The sequence below is a fragment of the Macrosteles quadrilineatus genome, unplaced genomic scaffold, assembly GCF_028750875.1.
Source record: "Macrosteles quadrilineatus isolate MER2022 unplaced genomic scaffold, UCM_ALF_1.0 Scaffold_3__2_contigs__length_128488019, whole genome shotgun sequence".
In the NCBI taxonomy this organism is placed as follows: domain Eukaryota; kingdom Metazoa; phylum Arthropoda; class Insecta; order Hemiptera; family Cicadellidae; genus Macrosteles; species Macrosteles quadrilineatus.
The window spans coordinates 100,809,439-100,833,402 of NW_026542596.1; the positions used below are offsets into that span (position 1 = coordinate 100,809,439).

The following is a 23,964-nucleotide window of genomic DNA, read 5'->3' on the forward strand; positions in this document are numbered from 1 at the left end:
GTTTATAGTATAGTAAGAAATGAATGTATTTTCCAAATTTGATCAAAATATGTTCATAAACAAGCAAACTACAACAGTTGACTTATTCTTGCTTATTCTCCATAAGAATAACAAAGTAATTTAAAATTTACAATTTTTCGGAATTTTTTCTGCAACCATTAGGCGCACAATAACGCTTCAATATACTAAATTATTTGTTTTTTAAGCTCTACGAATTGGTTTTTGGAAAGAAATAGGTAATGAAATCTTGTGTTTTTAGGGCCAAAAATGGGAAAAGCCTATTTTTACCATAAAACCCCCCATAAACCCCCGATCACGTAATCCGATCATGCTGGTTTGCGAACTCGTTCGAATAAATGTAGGTTTACACGTTTATACCAAATTTTGTATACCATTCAAACGTCAAATTGAATTTAAGCAATTTCTAGTTTTATTTTATGAACAGAACTAGGTACTTTTTCGATTAGTAAAAACCTTCGTTCGATTTTTTCATTATCAACAAGTTTGGTTATTTATTTATTCGTACATACGGCAATCGCCATTTTACAAAATATGTTTGATTAAGTATACAGAATATTATGATACATTTTTCTTTCAAAGCCGCATACATGTAATAATAAATACTAGATTCAATAATTTAAGTTGATTCAGTTGCAGGTACGATTAATATGAAACACAAATAACACAAAAATAGAGCATCAAAGACAAAATAGAACAAAGTAAATTTAAGCGCAGTAATAATGCGTGACAACCTACTTGGTTAGGTTATGACAGTTTAATTTTATAATTAAATAATTATCAATTGAATTTGAGGCATTTATAATTTTATTTTATGAACAGAGCCATTTTTTCGATTAGTAAACCTTCATTATAGCATAGATAAAACATACTCCCTTATTACAGCATTGACTATATATACCTGTAGGTATATAGTCAATGATTATAACCAAGTGCTCTCGGTGCTCTCTACTACAGCGCTTTTCACGGAGGAATTTTTAACTAATATGCCTCATTTAGTTTTTATACCCCCCCGTAAGTTAGACAGACAGTCAGACCCGTCGTCTTCGCCCTCTCCACCATCGGTCATTGATTGACATTGACATTTGTTTACCATTGGTTATGATTTGTTTTTGAGTGTTTCCATTCGCGGGATTATTATCCCGAAAACGGGATTTTTAGACCTTGAGCGGGATTAAAACGGGATGCGGGATAAAACGGGATTTTCGGCTGTGACGACTATTTTTATTTTTTTCTACTCAATTTTAGAGAAAAACTAACTCAAATTGTTTAAACACTGTAGCAAAATATAATAGTGATGTTTAAACAACTTATAAAAATGATACGTAAAGTTTAATGCTAGGAATCGTACCAAAAAAATCATGCGGGATAAAACGGGATTTTTCACCGATTTAAAAGCGGGATAAAACGGGATTTTTCGACCCAATAAGCGGGATTATTTTTTTGGTCGTGTGGAAACACTGAGTTTGAATATTTGACATTGGCATTGGCTTGGCGTTATCCTAACTCCTAACCTTAAAACCTAACCTATAGGCACATATACATTTCATTTCATATACTGTTATTTTATTTTGTTGAAAGGAGAGAGACAGATATCCTTTTTCACGCAGCACTTAAGTGGCTGCCGTATAAATTAATCGTACCATGAAATTTTTTGTGGCCTGTTTCTTATCTTCATATTATTTATTTGTACAAATAAGTGCTGTGAACAAGTATTCCAAAGATGTCAACATTAACTTTGGGAAAACGAATTTTGACTTTGAGTATGATATCAATGTAAGAACTTTGGACAAACCTTTCAGAATGGCTAAACTCAATTTACTGTGGACAAAGGCCCAAGTGGTGAGTTAGTACGTAGTTTAAACTAGAATCCATCTTACCAAGGCTAGGCCTATTTTTTCTCTGTTTACAGTGTTTACTGCTCAGATCATTAGGTAGACATAATAACTAGGCCTAGGATCTCTTTCATAGCATTGAAAGCCAGTTGAGCGGAGCAATCACGTTTCATGGTTTTTAATAGAGCAATAAATAAAAATTGTATATAGATACGGTAGGGTACACTTCCATAACTTATCTGTTGGCACAAACAACAGAATGAAAATATCGATCGATATATTGATTATTCGATATATCGTACGGTTAGTTAGGTAAGGTTAACCTAACCTAACTAACCAAACGATATATTGAATTAAACAATCGAATACGGTAATCAATATTACTCATTCGGTTGTTTGTGCCAACAGATATGGAAGTGTACCCATACCGTATAATACAAAATACAAATGTTCCCTCACTCTGCACTGCTAGCCTTTACTAATTCCTTCACCACTTCCAACATTGTGGACCTGTTTCCCTCCCTTCCCATCGCATTTTAGGATTGTAGATACATTAATCTAACTGCCACAGACGGTTTCCACACTCCAGACTGTTCTCATTTACTACTTCCTTCACCACTTCCTACGTCTTGGACCTGTTTCCCTCCCTTCCCATAGCATTTTCATTTTAGGATTGCAGATACATTAATAAAACTGCCACAGACAGTTCCCACACTCCGGACTGTTCGCATTTACTACTTTCTTCACCTTTTTCAGCGTCTTGGACCTGTTTCCCTCCATTCCCATAACATTTTAGTAACTTAGGCCTACCCATCGCAGATACATTAATGTAAACTGCCATAAATAGTTGCCACACTCCGCACTGCAAGCCTTTACTACTTCCTTCACCACTTCCTACGTCTTGGACCTGTTTCCCTCCCTTCCCATAACATTTTAGTATTGCAGATACATAGTGTAACTGCCACAAACGGTTTTAACACTCCGCATTGCCAGCCTTTACTACTTCCTTCACAACTTCCTACGTGGTAAACTTGTTTCCCCCCTTCCCATATTATTTTAGATACAATTATCTAACTGCCACGCCACGAACGTTTTCCCAAACTCCGCACTTCTCGCCTTTACTACTTCCTTCACCACTTCCTGGACTTCTTGGACCTGTTTAAGTTTGCCATTTATGAGATGGATCCAAGAATGTGATTTACCGATGAATTGTTTAAGATAAAATGTTATTTAAACTTATTTAGCTACAAAAATAAAATTTCTTTAATTCTGTAGAAGAATACTTCCTAAAAATTATGTTTTATCTATGTCTGTACCTATTCAATCAGTGGTCATTGGGTCTTAGGCCTAAATGTAAACCTAAGAGTTTCTCTGTGGTATTTGATCAGTTGTCATCAACCAAATTTTTTTGTCTGTAAACTATGTTTAGGTTGTGGCTTGATTTTAACACATATTATGTTTCTTTGTTTTGTTTACATTTACGTCGTTATTTTGTAACCATTAACTTAAGACCAACGTTAAAATTTAAAAACTTTGAGTTACCAGGCATTATCAAAAATTGAATTTGGTGAAGTCTAAACCATCCAAACATTTGACAAAACAACCTTGGTAAGTTTGGCTAAAGTATGTTCAGCCGTTATTGAGATTAAGTGTTATAAAGATTGAATTGAAGTTAATCCCAATAAGCTTCGCTTCGCTCCGCCCAATAATGCTGCCTAATTTTCTTTCAAAGTAACATGGATTAAAGTTTTGGGTACCGGTATGTACAATTGCGCAGAGAAGCTGTGATAGGGCCTGTGATATTATCGGATTAAATATCAATATTTTATTTTATTTTAACGGACATTCCATTTTGTTTGATGTGGTGATATTTGATTAGGTACAAACTTTGTCTAGGCCTAATAGTAATGCAATGTTACAGTCCGAGATGGCTAATATTAAATAACAACTATAACATTTTGACACTTGGACATAGGCAACAAAAACAAATGACAACAAAAATATAGTAATATAGTAATTAACAACAATAACCAATAGCAAAAACAATAACAACGACGATCGCACAATGTACTAACCATAAATAACAAGGAAAACAGGCATGTACAAAAAATAAATATTAGCTTTTAAATAAGTAACGGATTCTGACTAGAGCAAATTATGAAGACTTTGTTTAATATCTACAAGGAACATGCAGTGTAATAAAAATATGATTTTAAAAAGAGACGAGAAAAAAAAGAATTTTGTAATTAATAAGATTTTTACCAACAAGGATATTGAGAAACAAACATAAATAAGCAGAACACACACACTATCTGCCTGCTCAGGCGTCGCCCTTTAAAGGTGCCACCTAACACAAACACATGCTACACCCACAAAATCCGTATGCGACCCTTAAAAGGCATCGCCAAGCACATCCGCACAACTCACTTTGCCACCACGTATCATCTGGGCTGTCGTTATTGCATGAGGCGTTGCTCTACTGCTCTTCTAAAACTCGCTAGGTTTGATGTTGAAGCAGTTAACGCTGGAGGAAACGGTGTTGCCGAGGCCTATTTCGATTATGATTTGGTTCGATATTTTACCATAGGTCTAGCCTGAATTAGACCTAAGTTAAATAACAAAAACATTAGCCTATTAACTAAACTTAATAAAGTGGTTTTTTGTTTTTTGGGTACCGGTAAGTTAAGTTATTATTGGTTTCATTCTAAATTTATACCTACCACTAAAAAAAATGGAAGAAAGTAGACCTATAGGCCTAACTTAGACTTACTTCCCTGTTAGGACCTGCTACTGGAGGGTGTTCTCAGAGAGCCCGGTGCAGCTATCAACTGTTTAGTCGTATTTTGAGACTTAAAACTATTTTGTATTTTGGGACTTGTAATATTTTGAGTGTATTTCTGAATTGTAGTTTGAGTCAATATAGGCCTATCGTGTTTTATTAGAAGCTGGGTTGATTTTTATCATTTAAATTCCCAAGCGAACCCCCACATTGGTGTTGTACCGGCAGCCACTTGACGGATACAACAGCCGTTTTTACCCAGAAAATCAGGTTTGAAAAATCGAAATTTATCAAGAAAAAAAATTGCGGCCCCAAGTCTGGCCCCTCCTAGGCCAAGGCCCCTGGCAACAGTTCCTGCCTGAGTCCGCCTGGAGGGCGGTTTTTTAAGTACCGGCAGTACCGGTAAGTTAAAAAGTTGTACACTTTCAACTTAAAACAATAAATGCAAAAAAGACTAATGTTAAGTTGTATGGTTGAACAAAGTGATCGGTTCAATGAAAAATCCTGTTCTAAGAATATTTTACATAAGTACCTAATAAAGAGTTATAGTTTCTTAACATAGTTATAGTTTTCTTAACCTATCATGTATTTGTTCCAGCGGTTAACTGAACCAAAATTAAAATCTTTACTGTCAGAACTCAAAATCCACGATAAGGAAGAACTTGCATTTAAAAAGGTTAAATCTGAAGGTGGTGACAAAGAAGGGTTAAAAGAAGCGGATATGCGAAAAAGACTGATTGGTAATTAGCATATTCACTGTGACTACAATCCATCCCCTTATCTTTTTACCAATTTTAACTTAGGTTATTAATAGTACAGCTTCAGTTCCATTATATGTGATGTGGAAAACAAAAAGGGACCTCTTGTCGAGGATGCAAAATCTTCAGTACAGCCTATATAAGTAAGGTCGAAAATATCGAAATTCGGGTTTTTATCGATTGTTATACCTCATTTAACATAGAACAGGACAGTATCGGTTAAAATATCGAATTGAAGATTTAAAAGGGCAAAATAAAAAAAAATTTTAGCCTCTGCACGGTCTGAGAAAAGGGACCTCTTGTCGCTCAATGTTATTTCGCCATAACGACAAAAGGTCCCATTTCTAATATTCAGTTTCTAAACAGACTTTAGTCCAAAAAATGAATTGCCCTGCATTCTAGTGGAAATTTAGAGAACTACAACAAATTCAGTTTACGGAGGACAAAATATCTCACAAATTTTGCGGTCCCGACAAGAGGTACCTTTTCTTATCTTATGGAGGAATAACATAGGGCCGACAAGTGGTCCCTTTTCTAAAGTGTGATTTTTACGACATGCTTCGATAAAACAATTATTCTTACATAGGTGTTGTAATCTTCTTATTTTAGTTACCATCCCAAGGAGCCTATTATTGCACACCCAGACTTGTTTTCTTTTAAAAAGTTTAAAAAGGTGTAGACCTATGTATTTAAATATAGTAAAACTAAACTAGAAATATAGGCTAGAAAGTATTAATATTTTTTTAACCAAATAGATTGCATGTTTTTAAAATTACGATGCTTCAGGAATAATGAGTACATATGGGCTGTTGGAGCATTTTGAAGAAGTTAATGACCCATCTAAGTACAAACCACACAAACCTCTTAGTGGACCTTCTGACACTCATCTCAACAAGAGTTTGTTCAAAGACAAGAAGCTTAACAAGCTTTGGGAGAAAGCAGAACGCTCGGGATTCACAGGTAGAGTTGGTAACTTACCTTGTTTTACCTAAAATGATGCAGACCTAGGTCCCAAAAAGCACAACTTTGGGTTAAATTTTATTATGATACTAGCTTTAGATAGCTGCTGTACCCGTGCTTCGCAAGGGGAAGGAAAATTTGTTTCTTTATCATTGAAATAGATTAAGAATAAATAATCATTAAGTTTAAGATTAAATACTACCACATAGTTGTGTAGAATATATTTAATTTCTTTGGATCTGCTGTCTAAAATTTTGAAATGAACATTTGGCAGTTCTGATTGGTTACACATTAAACACAAAGGCAAACATCTTGAAATTTTCTCATGGTTCCATGAAGACCTATTAGTATTTACTTTTGAAAACCTCACCCCAAGACCTTGGACATCTAAGTAGCGTAGCCCAAGATGAACTCAGGGAAGTGAATAGGCCTATGTCATTCCTAGATATGTGGACCATCTTTTTGCTTAATATTGGCTATATCAGTTTAGTAATTTAGTCACAACAGCTGCCTAGACAGACAGCCGATAACCCACAGTCAGTGGCGGTTCCAGGACCTTGGCTAACGAAGGTGTTCCACAGCAAGAGGGCAAAAGATTTACTATTTTTAAAGTAGTGTGGCGACGTTTTAAAGCAATTTTTACTGTTTAGAACTGTGTCCAAAAACCTCCGTTACATTTTTATGATAAAATCTATGTTTAAATTTATATATCCTGGGTCCAATAGGAAAGCCCCTATGGCCCCCCACCCTTGGAACCACCACTCCCCACAAAAACCTATGACCTACAACTAGCTCAATGGGTCCCTGTCATTCATTCACATGCGTTGCAGATGCTGTCTCATCCATCTGGCTACTATAGTTCGGCCGCTTAGAAAGCAACCTCCTCCAGCATTGGTTTAGCATTAGCACGCAGGTCGTTTTCTAAGCGGCCGAACTATAGTCAGTCATCTGTTGGTATGAGGTTTCATGCTTGTTACTTACATTATGCAGTAATACAGTAGGACCTTGATATTTTAAAGCTGAAATGTTAAGGGTAAATTTCAAGTTATGGTGTAAACGAGTTTCTAGTTATTAAGGTACAGTACTGAAAACTCAAGATCTACTGAGGCGTTGACTCTGACAATGATGTTGCACCACAACCTTAATAGACACAACTCAACTTTTACACACTTAACTTTTATAACCCGAGCTCAAGCTGTTTCCTATGGACTGAAGCGTAAACTGTAGAAGCAAGATCAACAATATACCTACTGTTAAATATTTAGTAATTCAACTAAGGACATTTAATAAAATATTTATTTAATAACATATGAACTATATACAGTCAAATATAAACAATTAATCAAGTAGTATTAACATTCAAGTCAAGTTTTTAGTTCAGTTATTGAAAGGATACAACAGCTGATATGATGACATCACTGTCCAAAGTTCACTACAGCACTTCGTACTAGTCAGTTCAGTTTAGACTCACCTCTCTCACAGTACACAGTGCTTACCTTTTGGTTTAGTTCATATTAAATATTTTAATCTCTCTTTCTCTCTTACCGCTCCAAGTGCATTATTTCATCATTTCTCATTTAAATATGGATTCCAAATTTATAGTACCAAGTGTCAAGCTAGGATCCAAGAAGATATTTTTATTTAAAGTAAATGTGTTGTAAATTTTCGTGTACAGTCCAGAATATTCATGAGTAGTGAATTGCTTTCTTTTTATTAATGAAGAAGAGTTTTAATTTAAATCAGTGAAGAATTACATACTACACAACAATAGTCATTTCTCAACATCATCTTTCATCTGTGGTCCTTCGATTCTCGTCACTCTGGCCAGAGCCATCGCTTCTCTGCTCATCTTGTTCCTGTTCTACCAAAACCCTAATGGATCTTCAGTTTTAGGATCTAAAGGTATTTCTCACAATTTTACCTCTTAATACCATATTTAACATGGTCCTTCGAGCCGGATGTTTCCCAGCCTATGGAAAATAATCTACTGTGACTATTAAGTTTTGTATTTATTTGAACTGAATAAATTAATTGAATAAATCTGTCATCAACATTAAGTATCATTAACAAGAGGATTAAATATTTTTGATCACATTATTATCAATTTATTAAATTGTTGCAGTAATTTGTGAAATAACACATACAGTTTTGTTGTCCCAGACAGAAAATTTTGTTCTCAGACTGTACTGTCTACAACTCCTGTATTTTCATGCATAGTTTGTCTATTCTCTATTGTGCATTATCGGGCTGCATCCTGTCTGCCCCCCTCTCTCCCCCCTGTAATGTGAAACAAGTTTCTCTCTTGTTGCTGAATATTCAGAAAATCATGGAAGTCATACCAACTTCACAGCTGATCAACACTAGCGCTGCTGATGGATAGAAATGAAAACTTAAATGTCATTATGCAAGACTTTGTTTATGTTTTCATAACCTCAATTGTTTGCTTACACTTTTAATTTTAAATTAAAGTGACAGAAGAATGTTTATTAATACGGATTGAACATTTAATTACAGTTTGTGTTTGAAATAACATGTTTTATTGAATTTCAAATTTATTATCTGGAAATAATTGCAGGTAGATATTTTCTGGGACTTAAACTTTTTATAGGCCTATACTATGGCTGAATATTTCTCTCTGATTTCAAGTTGACTAATATTAATATTTAATACAATGAATCCTGGCTGTCTTTAAATAAGTTTTGCTCATTATAAACTTATTTTAATCTGCATTTATTTTTATTTTGGAATTTTATTGAATTTAAGACTTATTCAAAATGAGGTTCTCAACTTTTGTGAAGCAATCTGAGCTTGTGCTAGCCAGGCTTAAGTCAATTGAAGCAAAAGTGCTTGCTATCGAAAAGGAACCTATCACTCCTCAACTTATAACAAAGCTCACTCTTTTGGATTCCACCGCTACAGCCAAAAATAATGATTTTGACAAATTAGTGAATAAGTTGTTCGGCACTGTGCCTTTACCTGAGGAATTAGATGAAAGTGAAAATATCACTACAATTTCAACATTACAAGATGAAATAAGTGATCTCTATGTGTCTATTCACTCTTTGTGTGTGAACTTGATACCTTCCCCAAGCTCTAACCAGTCGAGCCAGCCAAACCTGGATGATTCCAATGCAGCTATCAGCCAAGTAGCTACAACTAAGGTTAGTGTACAGCTTCCTAAACTTCAACTTGGTACCTTCTCAGGTCAACATGAAAAGTGGATGGCGTTCAAAAATTTGTTTGAAAATACTATTCATAAAAATGATAGTATTTCTGGTGTTGAAAAAATGAGTTATTTGTTAAGCTGTCTTGAGGGAGAGGCACTTTCAGTTGTTAAAACATCCCTATGACTAATGCTAATTATTTTATTGCATGGGAATCTCTACTTAAAAGGTATCAGAATACAAGATTACTAATCTCTCTTCATGTCAACAATGTGTTAGACTTACCAGTTCTTCACAATCCCTCAGTGAAGCAACTTAGAAGGTTTTTGTCTGTTTTAAATGAAAACATTGAAGCACTTAAAGCTCTAGATGAAGAAATTTCTCAGGAAAATTTAATTTTGACCTCTCACTTGTTAAGAAAATTTGATTCTGATTTTCGCCATCATTTTGAACAGAGTCGAAGTGATAACTCTGTAACTCCTAAGTTAGATGAGTTAACCAAGTACATTGAGTCTCACTGTGTAAATCTTGAAGCAGCTAATCTTACTAATGTGGGATCATCTCTTAAGGGTACCTTAGGCCACCACACTCAAGTAAAACCCCCTCAGCGCTCAAATAAATCGGCGCTTATTGCAACTCCTCGCACTGTTTGTACATTTTGCGCAGGTGCAGATCACAAAATGCTATCAATGCAAAGGTTTTCTTAAATTGACTTCACAAGAAATGTATAATTTTGTTAAAGGCAAAAATTTGTGCACCAACTGTCTTGGCGATAAGCATAAGGTAAAGGAACGCAATTCATGGCGTACATGTTCTACGTGTAAAAGAAAACATCACTCTCTTTTGCATTTTATGGATTCTGAAAATAATCCCTCTCCTAATGTGTCTAAAGGTAACACAGACAAACGAGCTCCAAGTTCTGACTCAAATAAAAATGAATCTGGTTTTGTTGGTTTGACAAATACAGAGAACACAGTTCTTCTTGCCACTGCTTTAATTGTGGTAAAATCAAGCGAAGGTAAGACCCTAGTTTGTAGGGGAGTTTTAGATTCTGCTGCTCAGTCTACCTTCATTACTCAAAGATGTGCTCAGTCTTTAGGGATTAAGCGCTCTCATGCTAATAAAACGCTTATTAATGGCATCTCGTCTGCTCAGGTGAAAACAAAAGGGTTAACTCATGTCACTCTCCAGTCCCTTAGTGGATATGTATTGGCAAGCTCTCACCCTGTCTTCATTTTGGATAATATCACTCCAGATTTACCTCGAGCTAAGATCACTCCTGAAGTTCGCTCACAGATGCAACATTTAATGTTATCCGATCCTACTTTTGATAAACCCGCTCCTATTGATGTTCTAATTGGAGCTGACCTTTTTGCCTCCTCTGTGAAAGGCCAGTTTTTGTCACTTGGTGAGAATATGCCTGTAGCAATTGACACCATTTTTGGATATGCGCTCTTAGGATCGACCCCTGTCGCCTCAACTTGCAAAAATTCATTTCATGGATTAGTCACACTCTTAACCACCAATAGTTTGGATCTTCACACCTCTATCCAACAGTTTTGGGCTGTAGAGGAACCCCCTCTTACAAGCAAGCAATCCTTAGCCGAAGAAAAATGTGAAAAACATTTTGTATCTACGCACTCTCGCACTCCTGAAGGAAGATATATTGTCTCTTTGCCTTTCTCAGACGATCCGTCAACATTAGGCAACTCGAGCAAAATGGCAAAATCCCTATTCTGGTCTCTGGAGAATAAATTTCGTTCTAATCCTGATTTCAAGGAAACTTATGTTGATTTTATGAGAGATTACTTGTCCTCGGGACATATGACACTTTGTCAGTCACCACGTCTTAAAAAGAATCCTCATTACTACCTTCCACATCATGGAATTTTTAAAGATGGAAAATTAAGGGTAGTATTCAACGCATCAGCACCTACATCAACATCTCTGTCTCTCAACAGTATTCTTCATCAAGGACCAAAACTCCACAACAACATATGTGACATCATTCTCAACTTTCGCCGACATGCGGTTGTTTTTTCATGCGACATCAAGCAGATGTTTCGACAAGTCCTTGTAAAGGAATCTGATCAGATATTTCAACTTATTTTCTGGAGAGAGAATGATAAAATGCCTCTTCAAATCTATCAGCTAGCGACTGTCACTTATGGGCTCACATCATCGCCCTACTTGGCAAATCGTGTCATTCAACAACTCATTATTGATGAAGGAAAAAATCATCCTCTAGCCGCAACTGCTCTAAAGGATCAGATTTATGTCGATGACGCCCTATTGGGTAGTAATTGCGTAGAAAACGCTCTTTTGTTGAAAAATGATGTGGTTCAGTTACTCAAAAAAGGAGGTTTCGAGTTAAGAAAATGGTCTTCGAATAATCCATTACTCTTACAGTCGATCCCTGAAGATCACAAAGAAAAACCTATTGGTTTTCGAGCTCCCGAACAACCAGTTCATAGTGTTTTAGGACTTAAATGGATTCCTAATGAAGATGTTTTTTCTTATTCTGTAGGAACTCAAAATATTAAGGAAACTCCTACAAAAAGAATTGTTTTAAGTGTGATATCACAGATCTATGACCCGTCAGGATGGTTAACTCCTGTAACCTTCTGGTCCAAATCCTTCATGCAATACTTATGGACACTTGGTCTCGATTGGGATGAACCCCTAGACGACAGCGTTATATCAGTTTGGAACAAGTTCGCCAATGAACTTCCATATATTGAAATGCTCAAGATACCTCGCTACGTGGGACTTTCTTCAGCTAAAGATATTCAGCTACATGCTTTTTCTGATGCAAGTGAAGCAGGATATTGTAGTTGTGTTTACCTGAGAGTTGTAAATTCACAAGGAATTATATCGACTTATCTTCTGATAGCGAAGTCAAGAGTCGCACCTCTGAAGCGTATTTCCATACCTCGCTTGGAGCTCTGCGGAGCACACCTGATGTCTAAGCTCCTAAATTACTGTATACAACTTCTCTCACCTCACTGCAAGATTAGTTCATACACAGCTTGGTGCGATTCCACAATCGTGCTTTCATGGATTGGCATGCCCTCTTATCGACTCAAGGTTTATGTGTCAAATCGAGTTGCAGAAATACAGGAAAACATCCCACCTTCATTTTGGCAACATATTTCATCACTAGAAAATCCAGCGGATGTTGGGTCAAGGGGTACCGCCCCACAAGATTTGATTAACCACACACTTTGGTGGAATGGACCTGTCTGGTTGTGTAACTCTGAAGAAAATTGGCCAAAGTCTGTCTGTAAATCTTTACCTGAAGAGTCTATCCCTGAAACTAAGATTCTCACAGTTAACACTCTCTCTGCTGTTCCGGATGAACCATTTTCTCTCCTCACTCGCTTCTCATCTTGGACAACACTACTTCATGTTTCCGCATACCTGCTGCGCTTCATTCATAACACCAGAAATAAAGTTAAACAAATTGGGAATTTAACTTCTCAGGAGATAAAAGAGGCTCATAACCTGATTTGTAAATTGGTTCAACGAGAATATTTTTCTGAAGAAATCTCATGTTTGAAATCCAATAAACCTTGCTCTGTACGCATTAGACGCCTAGCTCCTTATCTGGATAAAGATGGCCTCATTCGAGTAGGGGGAAGAATAAACAAGGCTGATATCTCTGAAGATCACAAACACCCCGTCTTGCTACCTAAAGGTCATAGGTTAGTTGATATTTTGATTGACCACCATCATGTCTTATATTTGCACTCTGGTCCAACTCTAACTCAGGCTATGCTGGCAAACAAGTACTGGATTCTCAGTGCTAGAAGCTTAATAAGATCTAGGATCTTTAAATGCATAAAATGTTTCAGATGTAAACCTCCTCATTCTTCTCCACTCATGGGGGAATTACCTATGAATCGAGTTACACCTTCAAGGCCATTTTCCATATCTGGTGTAGATTATGCAGGACACTTCTTTGTGAAGCAACATCTACTAAGACGAGTTCAACCTATCAAGGTTTATATTTGTATATTTATTTGCTTCTCTACTAAGGCGGTACACATAGAAGTAGTAACCGACCTAACAGCGGATGCCTATTTAGCCGCTCTTACCAGATTTGTCTCCAGACGAGGAATCGTTTCAGATATTCACTGTGACAATGCTACAAATTTCACAGGTGCATCCGAAAAACTCAGACGCAACTTTGAAAATTTAATCAAGGATTCCACAGTACAATGCTACGCTGAGAATTTCAATATTAAATTTCACTTCTTACCTCCACATGCACCTCATCAGGGAGGCCTTTGGGAGAGGGCCGTCAAAAGTGTGAAATTTCACCTAATAAGAGTCATTGGACAACAGACCCTGTCACTGGAAGAGTTTTCGACTTTAATCACCCGTATTGAAGGAATGATGAACTCTAGGCCTATAACTCCTCTTTCTTCTGATCCCTCGGACCTAGAAGCTTTGACGCCAGGTCATTTTTTAGTAGGTGGTCCTCTTATGACACCTCTTGAACCTGACTTGCGTAGCATTCCTATCAACCGATTAAAACGCTGGCAGTTAGTCCAACAGTTCAGTCAACATATCTGGGCTCGCTGGCAGAAAGAGTATCTGTACACTCTTCAAGAGAGAAATAAATGGGTCAACCCCAAGAAGAATATTAAAGTCAATGACTTGGTTGTCATTCATGAAGACAACTTGCCTCCACTCTCCTGGAAGCTTGGACGAGTTCTCTCCGTTTCACCTGGTACTGATGGAATAGTACGGGTCGTGCACCTGAAGACCGCAAGTGGACACCTCTCTCGTCCTGTGACAAAGGTGTCTGTCCTTCCTATGGAATAGTGAAGAGGAGTTACCACCCCCCTTTTTTATTGATTTTCTCATTTTTTGTGTTGTTTTCAGAACCCAGGGGTTCAGGGGGGGCCGGTATGTTAAATATTTAGTAATTCAACTAAGGACATTTAATAAAATATTTATTTAATAACATATGAACTATATACAGTCAAATATAAACAATTAATCAAGTAGTATTAACATTCAAGTCAAGTTTTTAGTTCAGTTATTGAAAGGATACAACAGCTGATATGATGACATCACTGTCCAAAGTTCACTACAGCACTTCGTACTAGTCAGTTCAGTTTAGACTCACCTCTCTCACAGTACACAGTGCTTACCTTTTGGTTTAGTTCATATTAAATATTTTAATCTCTCTTTCTCTCTTACCGCTCCAAGTGCATTATTTCATCATTTCTCATTTAAATATGGATTCCAAATTTATAGTACCAAGTGTCAAGCTAGGATCCAAGAAGATATTTTTATTTAAAGTAAATGTGTTGTAAATTTTCGTGTACAGTCCAGAATATTCATGAGTAGTGAATTGCTTTCTTTTTATTAATGAAGAAGAGTTTTAATTTAAATCAGTGAAGAATTACATACTACACAACAATAGTCATTTCTCAACATCATCTTTCATCTGTGGTCCTTCGATTCTCGTCACTCTGGCCAGAGCCATCGCTTCTCTGCTCATCTTGTTCCTGTTCTACCAAAACCCTAATGGATCTTCAGTTTTAGGATCTAAAGGTATTTCTCACAATTTTACCTCTTAATACCATATTTAACACCTACTGTCAATACACAAATATGCAGCGATTGTAATTATCTTATCTTTACAGTGAAGCATAAGTCTTATCTTTTTTCTCGGTACAAACCAAGTTGACAACAAAATATAGGATCAGATCAATAAAAAAACAAGCCTACTAGATACAATAAGGAAAAAGGTTACTGTTTTTATTTTAATTAGTTACTAGGTACTATATAAAACTCAAAACCACAATTATTTGGTCATACACAGAAGTGTATTTTTTTCTATATCGCAACAGTAATATAGGTTAAATGAGATAGGCCTACTGGATTTTCTGACTTACGTCTCTAAACATGGTGTAACAATTCACCTTTAGCCTTGTGCCTTTCGCGGTTTTTCAAAATGAAATATTCCACATTCAGTACCTCTCAGTAATTTTGGTCTTAGTTAAATAAACCAGTTCCTTATAATTTTATAACATTTTTTTTTAGCCGAGGAGTTGCAAGCATTGAAGGAAGAGTTTAGTCATCATCAAGATAAAATAGACCAGTATTATTCGCTATTGAACGAAGTAGAAAAGAAAGATAGTGACGTTCATGTCAGTAAGTATGCTGATTTTCAATGTATCTTGCACTTCAGTTTCTAATGCTGATCCATCACACACTCAGCAATTAAAAAGAAATAATTAAGGTGCTACATTTGGTTATAGATTAACTTTACAGATCCTAAGTTAATTGTTTGTATTACAGTATTAAAGTACAGTGGGGACTTTATCCTGTTCAGGTCAACGGTCAACCAAACTAAACAAGAGTAAGTTGTGTAGTAATGTTAGTTACCGTAGTATATAGTCCTCGCCACCCTAACTTGGAGCAGCCCAAGGCCGCACTCCGTATATCTAGTGCGGCCTTGGGCTGTTTCAAGTTAGGGTGGCGAGGACTATAGCTGTGAGAAGGATGATGGGTGAGAGGCTCTAGACACTAGTGGTGATAAATAATTCCAACAGAAATTAATTCTTAAAATTACTGTACGAAATAACAAAAGCAACAGTGACACGGGTGAAGGTTCGCGAGCGCATGGTCATCCCACTCACCACACTAATAGACATGATATTTTATGTTCAACAGAAATTGCAATTTATATAACAGTAAAATATAATGGTTTTATGTTTTTTTTAGATTCTATTGATGAGAAACTAGACCGTTTTAACATGATCGATGATAAGGTAGAGCAAGGAAATGAGGAAAGCAACTACATTGAAAAAGCAAATGAACTAAGGTATGATTAATAGATTTAGTGAACTATATCCCCTATTTGATAATTTCTTTGCAATTCTACCAAGTGTAGTGTTTTAATTTTGTATGGTTTCCAAAGCCAAGTTAAGTTATTCTGTTTAGTCAATTTGTCACACATTTAATGGAACATTTTTGAGACCTCCATAATCGTTGGATTTCTAATTCCTTTATTCACTAAAATCCCTAATGAAGTTCTTCTGACTTAAAAAAAGCTGCTCTTAGTCTTATATCAATTGTTAAACAATCATCTTAAGTTGCTTACATTTACCAAGATGATTGTCTTAGAATGGAGTGAGATGCCTTTTTAAGCTTTCAAGGCCAAGATGTTTTTTTTTTAGCCAGAACTATTCATCAAAAGTCCAAATGAACCCCATCATAATCCAACCCAAATGAATACTCAACATCTAGGTTCAAATCAAATTTGAACTCATCAAAAAGCCAATGACTAGCGACTTTGCTCAGGATTAAATTGGTGACTTTTTAAACATGTGGCGAGCACTGTAACCAATCAGATATTTTCTTTAAATGCTATAATTCACTTTTAGTATACAAAGGCAAATGACATTTTACTTGATAATTCTAGGATTTAAGAAGTATGATTTCTAAGTTGTGGATATTTTGATTTGCCAGAGATAAGCACAGAGACCTCAGAGATGGCTATGACCGACTGCATCGTCTATCCGTCAAAGGTCCAAAGAGTAATGAGTTTGTGGAGCCTAAGGTGCAGGGGCTGTGGAAACTTGCCACGGAAACCAACTTTACTGCTGATGAATTGGAGTCTCTCAAGGTAATTAAACCATACAATATAAGCTGTTTCATTGTTGTGGCCATAATAAAAATCTTGCTTTAAATTCTTTTCAAATCAGTGACTACTGAAAATATCGAGTGAAAACTGCTGTTTGCTTCACAGGTAGAACTAGCTCACTATGAGAAAAGGCTTTTAAAACTGAGACACCTGCAAGTAGAGGCTGCGTTGGCCGCTGACTCTCGCAAGAAGATGGCCGGAGACAAACTGACGCTGAGCGACGTCAATGATGAAACCATCAAGAAACAAGCTCGAAAAGTAGAGAAACTTCATCTTGATCTTGAGGCTCGCATCATGCAGAAACACATTGAGCTGTAACTGGTGATACAGGGATGTGCCAACTTTGACTCTCTTTATAACTAATTTTGCTGATTTATTTACCATTCTATTGTGGCTTTGTTTCTAGAACTCTATTCCTCCAGTGTCATCTAGTTCAAATCCAGTTAAGATTGTAAGAGAAAATTTAGTTCCAAGGCGTTGTAACGGTGTGTATCTGGTGCAATGCGTAACGGACTACTTTTTCATTTCAATCAGTTGTAAGAAAGTGTTCATTGCATTTATCCTTGATCATTTGACACAGAAACAATTGAGGCTTTTTAGCGATTTTCCATACAGGGAATTAAAATCAATGTTATTTATAAAGGAAATGAATCTAACAATTTTAAGGGAATATTTTAGTGGAAACCAGCCAGGGTAAATGGAAATTCACTATTCTGCAAGTTTGCTGCAGTGAGGGTACTGTATTGAGTTTTGACAAATATTTCTAGCTAAAGAAAGCTGGTTTTAGTCAGTTGATAACAAAGCAACACAAGGCATTTCAATTCATTGTACACCTTTAGGTTTAATACACCCATTTGGGTCCCCATGTCAATTTGTAATGCAGTTGCCATCGTTGAAATATTAAATTAGTCCAGCTTTTAGAACCGATATAGGGAATTCTCTAATACTCAGCATGTTCTTACCTTTTACAGATTTTATTCTGAATAGGAGTTACGGTGTGCTCTGAACTACCATCATTATCACTTCACTCTGCTAACAGCCAATCCTGATTGTCAGGACATGAACCTCCAGAATAAAACTTCCCCTTAACCCATGAACCAGACACACCTTTAGTCTAACCTGACCCATGATCCAGACATAACTTTGTATAACCCATGAACCAGACACAACTTAGTCTAACCCATGAACCAGACACAACTTTGTATAACCTATGAACCAGACACAACTTTGTATAACCCATGAACCAGACACAACTTTGTATAACCCATGAAACAGCCACACTTTTCTATTATTAGATTTTTACGAGAGTTAATTATTGTGCTGCAACTAAATGTTATGAAATTATGAAAATTACAACACCTAACTATTAGACCATCACCTGTGCGTATGGTCTGTTTCTGCAATGCCTTTTGCTTTACTATTAACCATTCTGAGAGCAACTGAGCTTTAGTAACCCCCATTACTACATTTTTACATAACAATATTACATTGCCGAGTTGTGAAACAAAATTTGCAGTTTTATTATAAACCTTGTATGTGACTAAATATAAAGGTTAGTTAAAGTGATCTTAGATGAAGTTGAGTGATTGAGGCAACTAAGTACAACCATAGATAAAACATACTCCCTTAGTAGATTTCCCATCCTTGCGGAACAGCTGAAGCCAATTTTATTGTTATGTTAGTTCTGACTGGGATGCTGTAGAGGTCTAGTTTTGTTTACAATTTGTTTCTTGTTATTTCAGTCATTTAAAAACCGGTTTAAATAAATAAAACAATATAAATAACTCGTCCTCTAGTTACATAACCAAACAGTAAAGCACAAATCATGAAGTTAACTCTAAAATAATGAAACCAAATTTTGTCGACACTAGCAATCAGTGTCGGACATGAACTTAACACAAGAAACAAGCTTCAAAATTTACAATGTGATGAAAAGTCCACTTGTGTTGGTTAGTCTATGTGTATTGTGTATGTTGTATCTTGAACCACTAAAAAATTGCTAAGTGTGTTATCCTCATTATTTAGATAACATTTTACCATTCTTTTGAGATTATTCATACTTTTTATAGGTGCTTTTTTAATTATATATTTAATTTAAGTATTGTTATTGGTTAAGTTGACTGTTTGTTAATGTGTACCATGTTAAGTTAATTTGTTGAGGAATAATGAAAATATGAATTTTAATGGGTTTACAAATATTTTCTCAAAGAATCAATTTTTTTTCAGTTTTCCTGTTAAAAAGTAAAGAAAATCAAGTAAGCTGTTGTACTGTAAAACAAATTAGTACTTCAAATTATCAAATTCAAGTGACATAAGAACAAGAAATATAGTGTAATTATATCCAACTTGAACAAATTTTATATTTTTGTTGTGAAAAACTTCACTCGCATAATATTGTTTGTTACAAATTGATGGCAAAGGTCCAAATTTGCTTAGGCAAGCCTTATAATTTACCCTATATACTGTTGTTGCATTCTAAATAGCATTGCCATTACTTAAAAAAAGACCTACATTCGTAACATAACCTCTTTACTGTATTAAAAAGTGTTCCGATTCCAAAACACAAAATTTTAGAATTTATGTATTAAGATCTGCATTTATCATTCATTAATGTATTTTAATATTTTTATAACAATAAATAATGTGATAAACGTCATCTGTGTCTTTTATTCCATTGATTGGTGAAATAAATTCAAATTTCTTTAAATATATTTTTGTTCTTTTCACTTTTTTCTTCTTGATCGAGGGAGTTGTCACAGTCGCGGGAGATGATTACTGAAGTCGCATAGTCTGCAAGTTACTCTCGCGGGTGTTATCACGGTCGTGGGAAATGATTACTGATGTCACAGAAACTTCAGGTCATGCTGCTTATCAGACCTTTTGGTCGTTCTTACCATTGAGATAAATAGATTATAACTGGTAAACTGGAGTCACTACTGTTTGGTTGAACATTAGAGACAAATTTGCCCTTATTTTTGCTTGTTTGTTTTCGGTGTTTTGTGTTGTTAGGTTGGCCGTGTGATCGGTTGGTGGGATTCAGTCAAATACGTCAATCCATTTCATTCTGACCTAACCATGCTATTTGTTTGGGGTTATCCGTTATTTGATGGACTTCAACTTATTTAAGTTATTGAACGTTAAAACCTATGTACCTATTTAAAGTTATTTTGAAACATTATTAATTGTTTTTGATACTAAATACTAACTTATTTTGCTATTTTCAAGCTATGATAAATGGCGAAAATAGTAAAGTTTTCTTGTTAGGAGATATTGGCTTAGGCTTGGGTTTAGCCCATAGAGATGAATGGTTTAGCCCTATGGAACTAATAAATAAATAATAATAGTAACGTAAATAAATAAACTTATAATGGAATCATGATGTTGACATATTTTTATTTACTATCAGCAAAACAACAGGATGACGCCCTCTTGGCTCTAGTAATTTGACAAGTCCCACCAACCGATCTCCCGGCCAACCTAATACGAAACTCTAGATAAAAACCAGCATAAACAGTGGTACGTTTTTTAAACACAGTAACCCAGAGTGTTGACTCCAGTTATTATTATAGCTCAGTGGTTCTGACCATGGCCCAGTCCCCGTCATGGTTGGATATGAGGGGTTCTACTGTATTCAATTTTGATGAAATTTAGTTAAAATGTGCATTTATTCAAATGAGATTGCAAACTAGTATGATTGGGCCATGGGGATGGGTGTGTGGGATGAAAAATTGATTGGTCTCATTTTTGGCCCTAAAAGCATGGAATTTCCCAAATTTTCTCTAAAGCAAACTATAGACCTGAGCACAATTATTTAATATATTGAAGTGTTTTATAGCCTACAGTTAATAGTTACTAAGAAAAAAAAATAATTACTGTACCATGTTATTCTTATGGAGTAAACTCTAATAGTTTGCTTGTTTATGAATCTATTTTGATCAAATTTGGCTTATTGGTTTAATTCATCCTGGAAGCTATTACATTTCATAAAAAAATAAAATACCTAAATAAAATAAATGTTTTTTGATAGAAAATAAATCTGACAATTTTAAGAGATCAATTTGAGTGAAAATCCAACCGGGCAAATAGGAATTCGGTTAGTCTGCAGGTTTTGCTTTGGCGGGGATATTTTAGTAGCGATTCCTTTAAGGTGTATACCAAGTTGAGGCTTACAAAGAGCTAATGAATACCAAAAAAACTTCAAGGTCAAGGAAAAAGAAATTCATAGCACAGTGCTTAAAGATATATTTTAAGTCTTCATGTACAAGCAATATTACATAATAAATCCAATAGTAAATTCCCATTTCTGGTTGAGGGGCCCAGTGCAGGCAGGCCCCAGCCAAACCCTGACTGCCTATAGCAGTACTCAAACTACTATGGTATTATATTATGAATGTTTAGGTTGAATAAGCTAGATTCTCATTGCGTTTGCAACATCGGTTGTCTTGTAACTCTCGTGGCTTCAAGATCCCATACTTAACACGGAAGCGTACACACAACTACCGGATTAGGAGTAAATAAAAATCAATGGATGCGGGTTGGAAGAAATCAGCAAGTGTTCAGTAGTTGCATGACGTTCTTCGCAGGGAAACAGGCTAGGCCCCGATTCCAAGGAGTATCGTATTTATTTACACCAAATCCAAAGATAATAATAATAATAATGATATAATAAAAATTCTTCAAAAATTATACACAATTCTGCTTCGCTACTATGAAACGACACAGTGAAAAAGTAAATATCGGGAACATCGAGACGTATTGAGGGCGTTCTATGCGAACAAAATAAAAGACAAAGCGATGTGAGCTATTGAAGGATGATGCCATACATGCTACTGTCTGTAAAGTTGAGCATTACATCTAGTGGCTCCACTTGGTCCAACCCTGCAACAGAAAGCACTGCAATCAGGACAGAATAACTAGAAGGTTTCTAATGGTCTAATAGTTCTTACTAACAATCTGAGTGACACTTCAACAGACTAATTAAAACATACAGTAGAGTGCCAATTACCCGAATGCCAGTCATCTGAATCGTCGGTTAACCGAAATCATTGCCAAAGACGTAAAATTTAAATTTACTGCCACGCCAACATTTCGAAAGCACCGGCAGGAGCGTACACGGCACAACGCTTCTCGCGAAACTCAGCGACACGACTTGGTGACCAAGCTGTCACCAACATCAGTCCCCAGATAAGATCTTGATCTTCCCCATTGTCTTGAAGTTTTGGAGACACATACAGTTTGTCATGTGTAAGTGTAAACTTCGTGTATGTGTCTCCAAAACTTCAAGACGCACCTAATAGTGGGAGATCAAAACCTTATATTAGGACTGATGATGGTGATTTAACCCTTCCAGGGCTAAATTAAATGAAGGGCTGGAGCTTAATTATTTTTTGCCAAAATTAAAAACTAAAGTGTTTGCGTTTTGTATTTATTTCACTTGAAATAATTCATGGACCATAAAAAGATTTTCCTTAGGGCTGAACTAATTTTTGGACAAAAGTTATGAAGAAAATAAAATTTGATATATCCGTCTTTGGCCCACAAAAAACATAAGGTGGACGGATATATCCGTCTGCCGCCCTCAGCGTTAATCACAAAATATGAACACTGCCAATAATCTTGAGTATTTTTGTGGGCGGCAGACAGATGGATATATTCGTCAACCTTAGGCTATTCCTTCCCTTGTTTTATTTTTTATCCATAAAATGTATCTATCTGTCTGAAGTAAATCTAAACCACTCAGTTCCGCTCCCATGTCCTCAACCCCTTTCCCCGCCAAGACTTCCACTACGTAAAGACTGTTCTTCAGGTCCATCATATCCATCACATTCCATACTATTATTTTCACTGCCAAGTATAAAACCCCCCTCAGACATACTTTTATTAAGCATCTCAATAACATCTTCAAATTTCAGATCGTTTGCATTAGCTCAATAACATAAAAATAAAGTACAGAACACAAAATGTAAACATCATTTACTAACAACCATGTGTGAAGTGACAGCAATATTTACTTACGCACACTCTATGGTGCAAAATAGCCGAAACAGCTGCGGCAATCATTATTGCCAACCACAAAAACAAATAACCTATTTATAATGCAGTGTAATGTTTATTAACGTATTATAAACATTGTATTTCAATTTGTTTTTTGGATGGAAATCGTCCAATTCGTCTTTAGCCCAGAAAAGAAATTTCTCTCGTCGGATATATACGTTTTCAGCCCGGAAAGTAAACAAAGATTGACGGATATATCCGTCCATAGCCATGGAAGGGTTAACTTCGCTGAAATGCATCTCCTGCAATAGGACACATCAGGATCGACCTGCAGACACAGGTAATGCAAACTTTCATTGAAGAAATACAGCCTTTTTATGTTGATGTCTGATAATACTGATAATCCAAAAATTGATTACCCAAACGTCTCTGTCCAAAATGTTTGGGATAATCAACGCTCTACTGCATTATATTATTTCTTGACTATAAAATAATAAAACCTATTACTGTACAAAATAATTTGTAAGTTTATGTTTCCTTTAGGGATTTAGTATTTTATAAAGAGAAAAAAATTAAATCTCCTGAATTAAAGGAAAAAAACAGTAAGTAGAACTTTGAGTTAAAAATTTAAATAAACGGTCTCGCAAACTGACACATACTTTCTCCCATCAGCTTATCAATCACTCTTAATGGGCAAGAGCAGTTACAATTATGAGTAATTTCTGGGCAAAAATCAAATCTCAGTCAGTTGCTACTAGGATCATCGAAATCATTACGACGGCTTGCATCA

General features: G+C 35.8%; 1 protein-coding gene across 1 annotated transcript; it reads left to right on the plus strand.

Annotated features, from left to right (window-relative positions):
* Positions 1–1,533: 1,533 nt before the first annotated feature.
* LOC128988832 (alpha-2-macroglobulin receptor-associated protein) lies at positions 1,534–19,836 on the plus strand. Its single transcript, XM_054410517.1, has 7 exons — positions 1,534–1,860; positions 5,231–5,372; positions 6,177–6,350; positions 15,575–15,685; positions 16,259–16,358; positions 17,006–17,162; positions 17,286–19,836. The coding sequence occupies exons 1-7, from the start codon at positions 1,663–1,665 to the stop codon at positions 17,496–17,498; spliced, it is 1,095 nt and encodes a 364-aa protein (XP_054266492.1). The 5' UTR covers positions 1,534–1,662; the 3' UTR covers positions 17,499–19,836.
* The last annotated feature ends 4,128 nt before the right edge of the window (positions 19,837–23,964 follow it).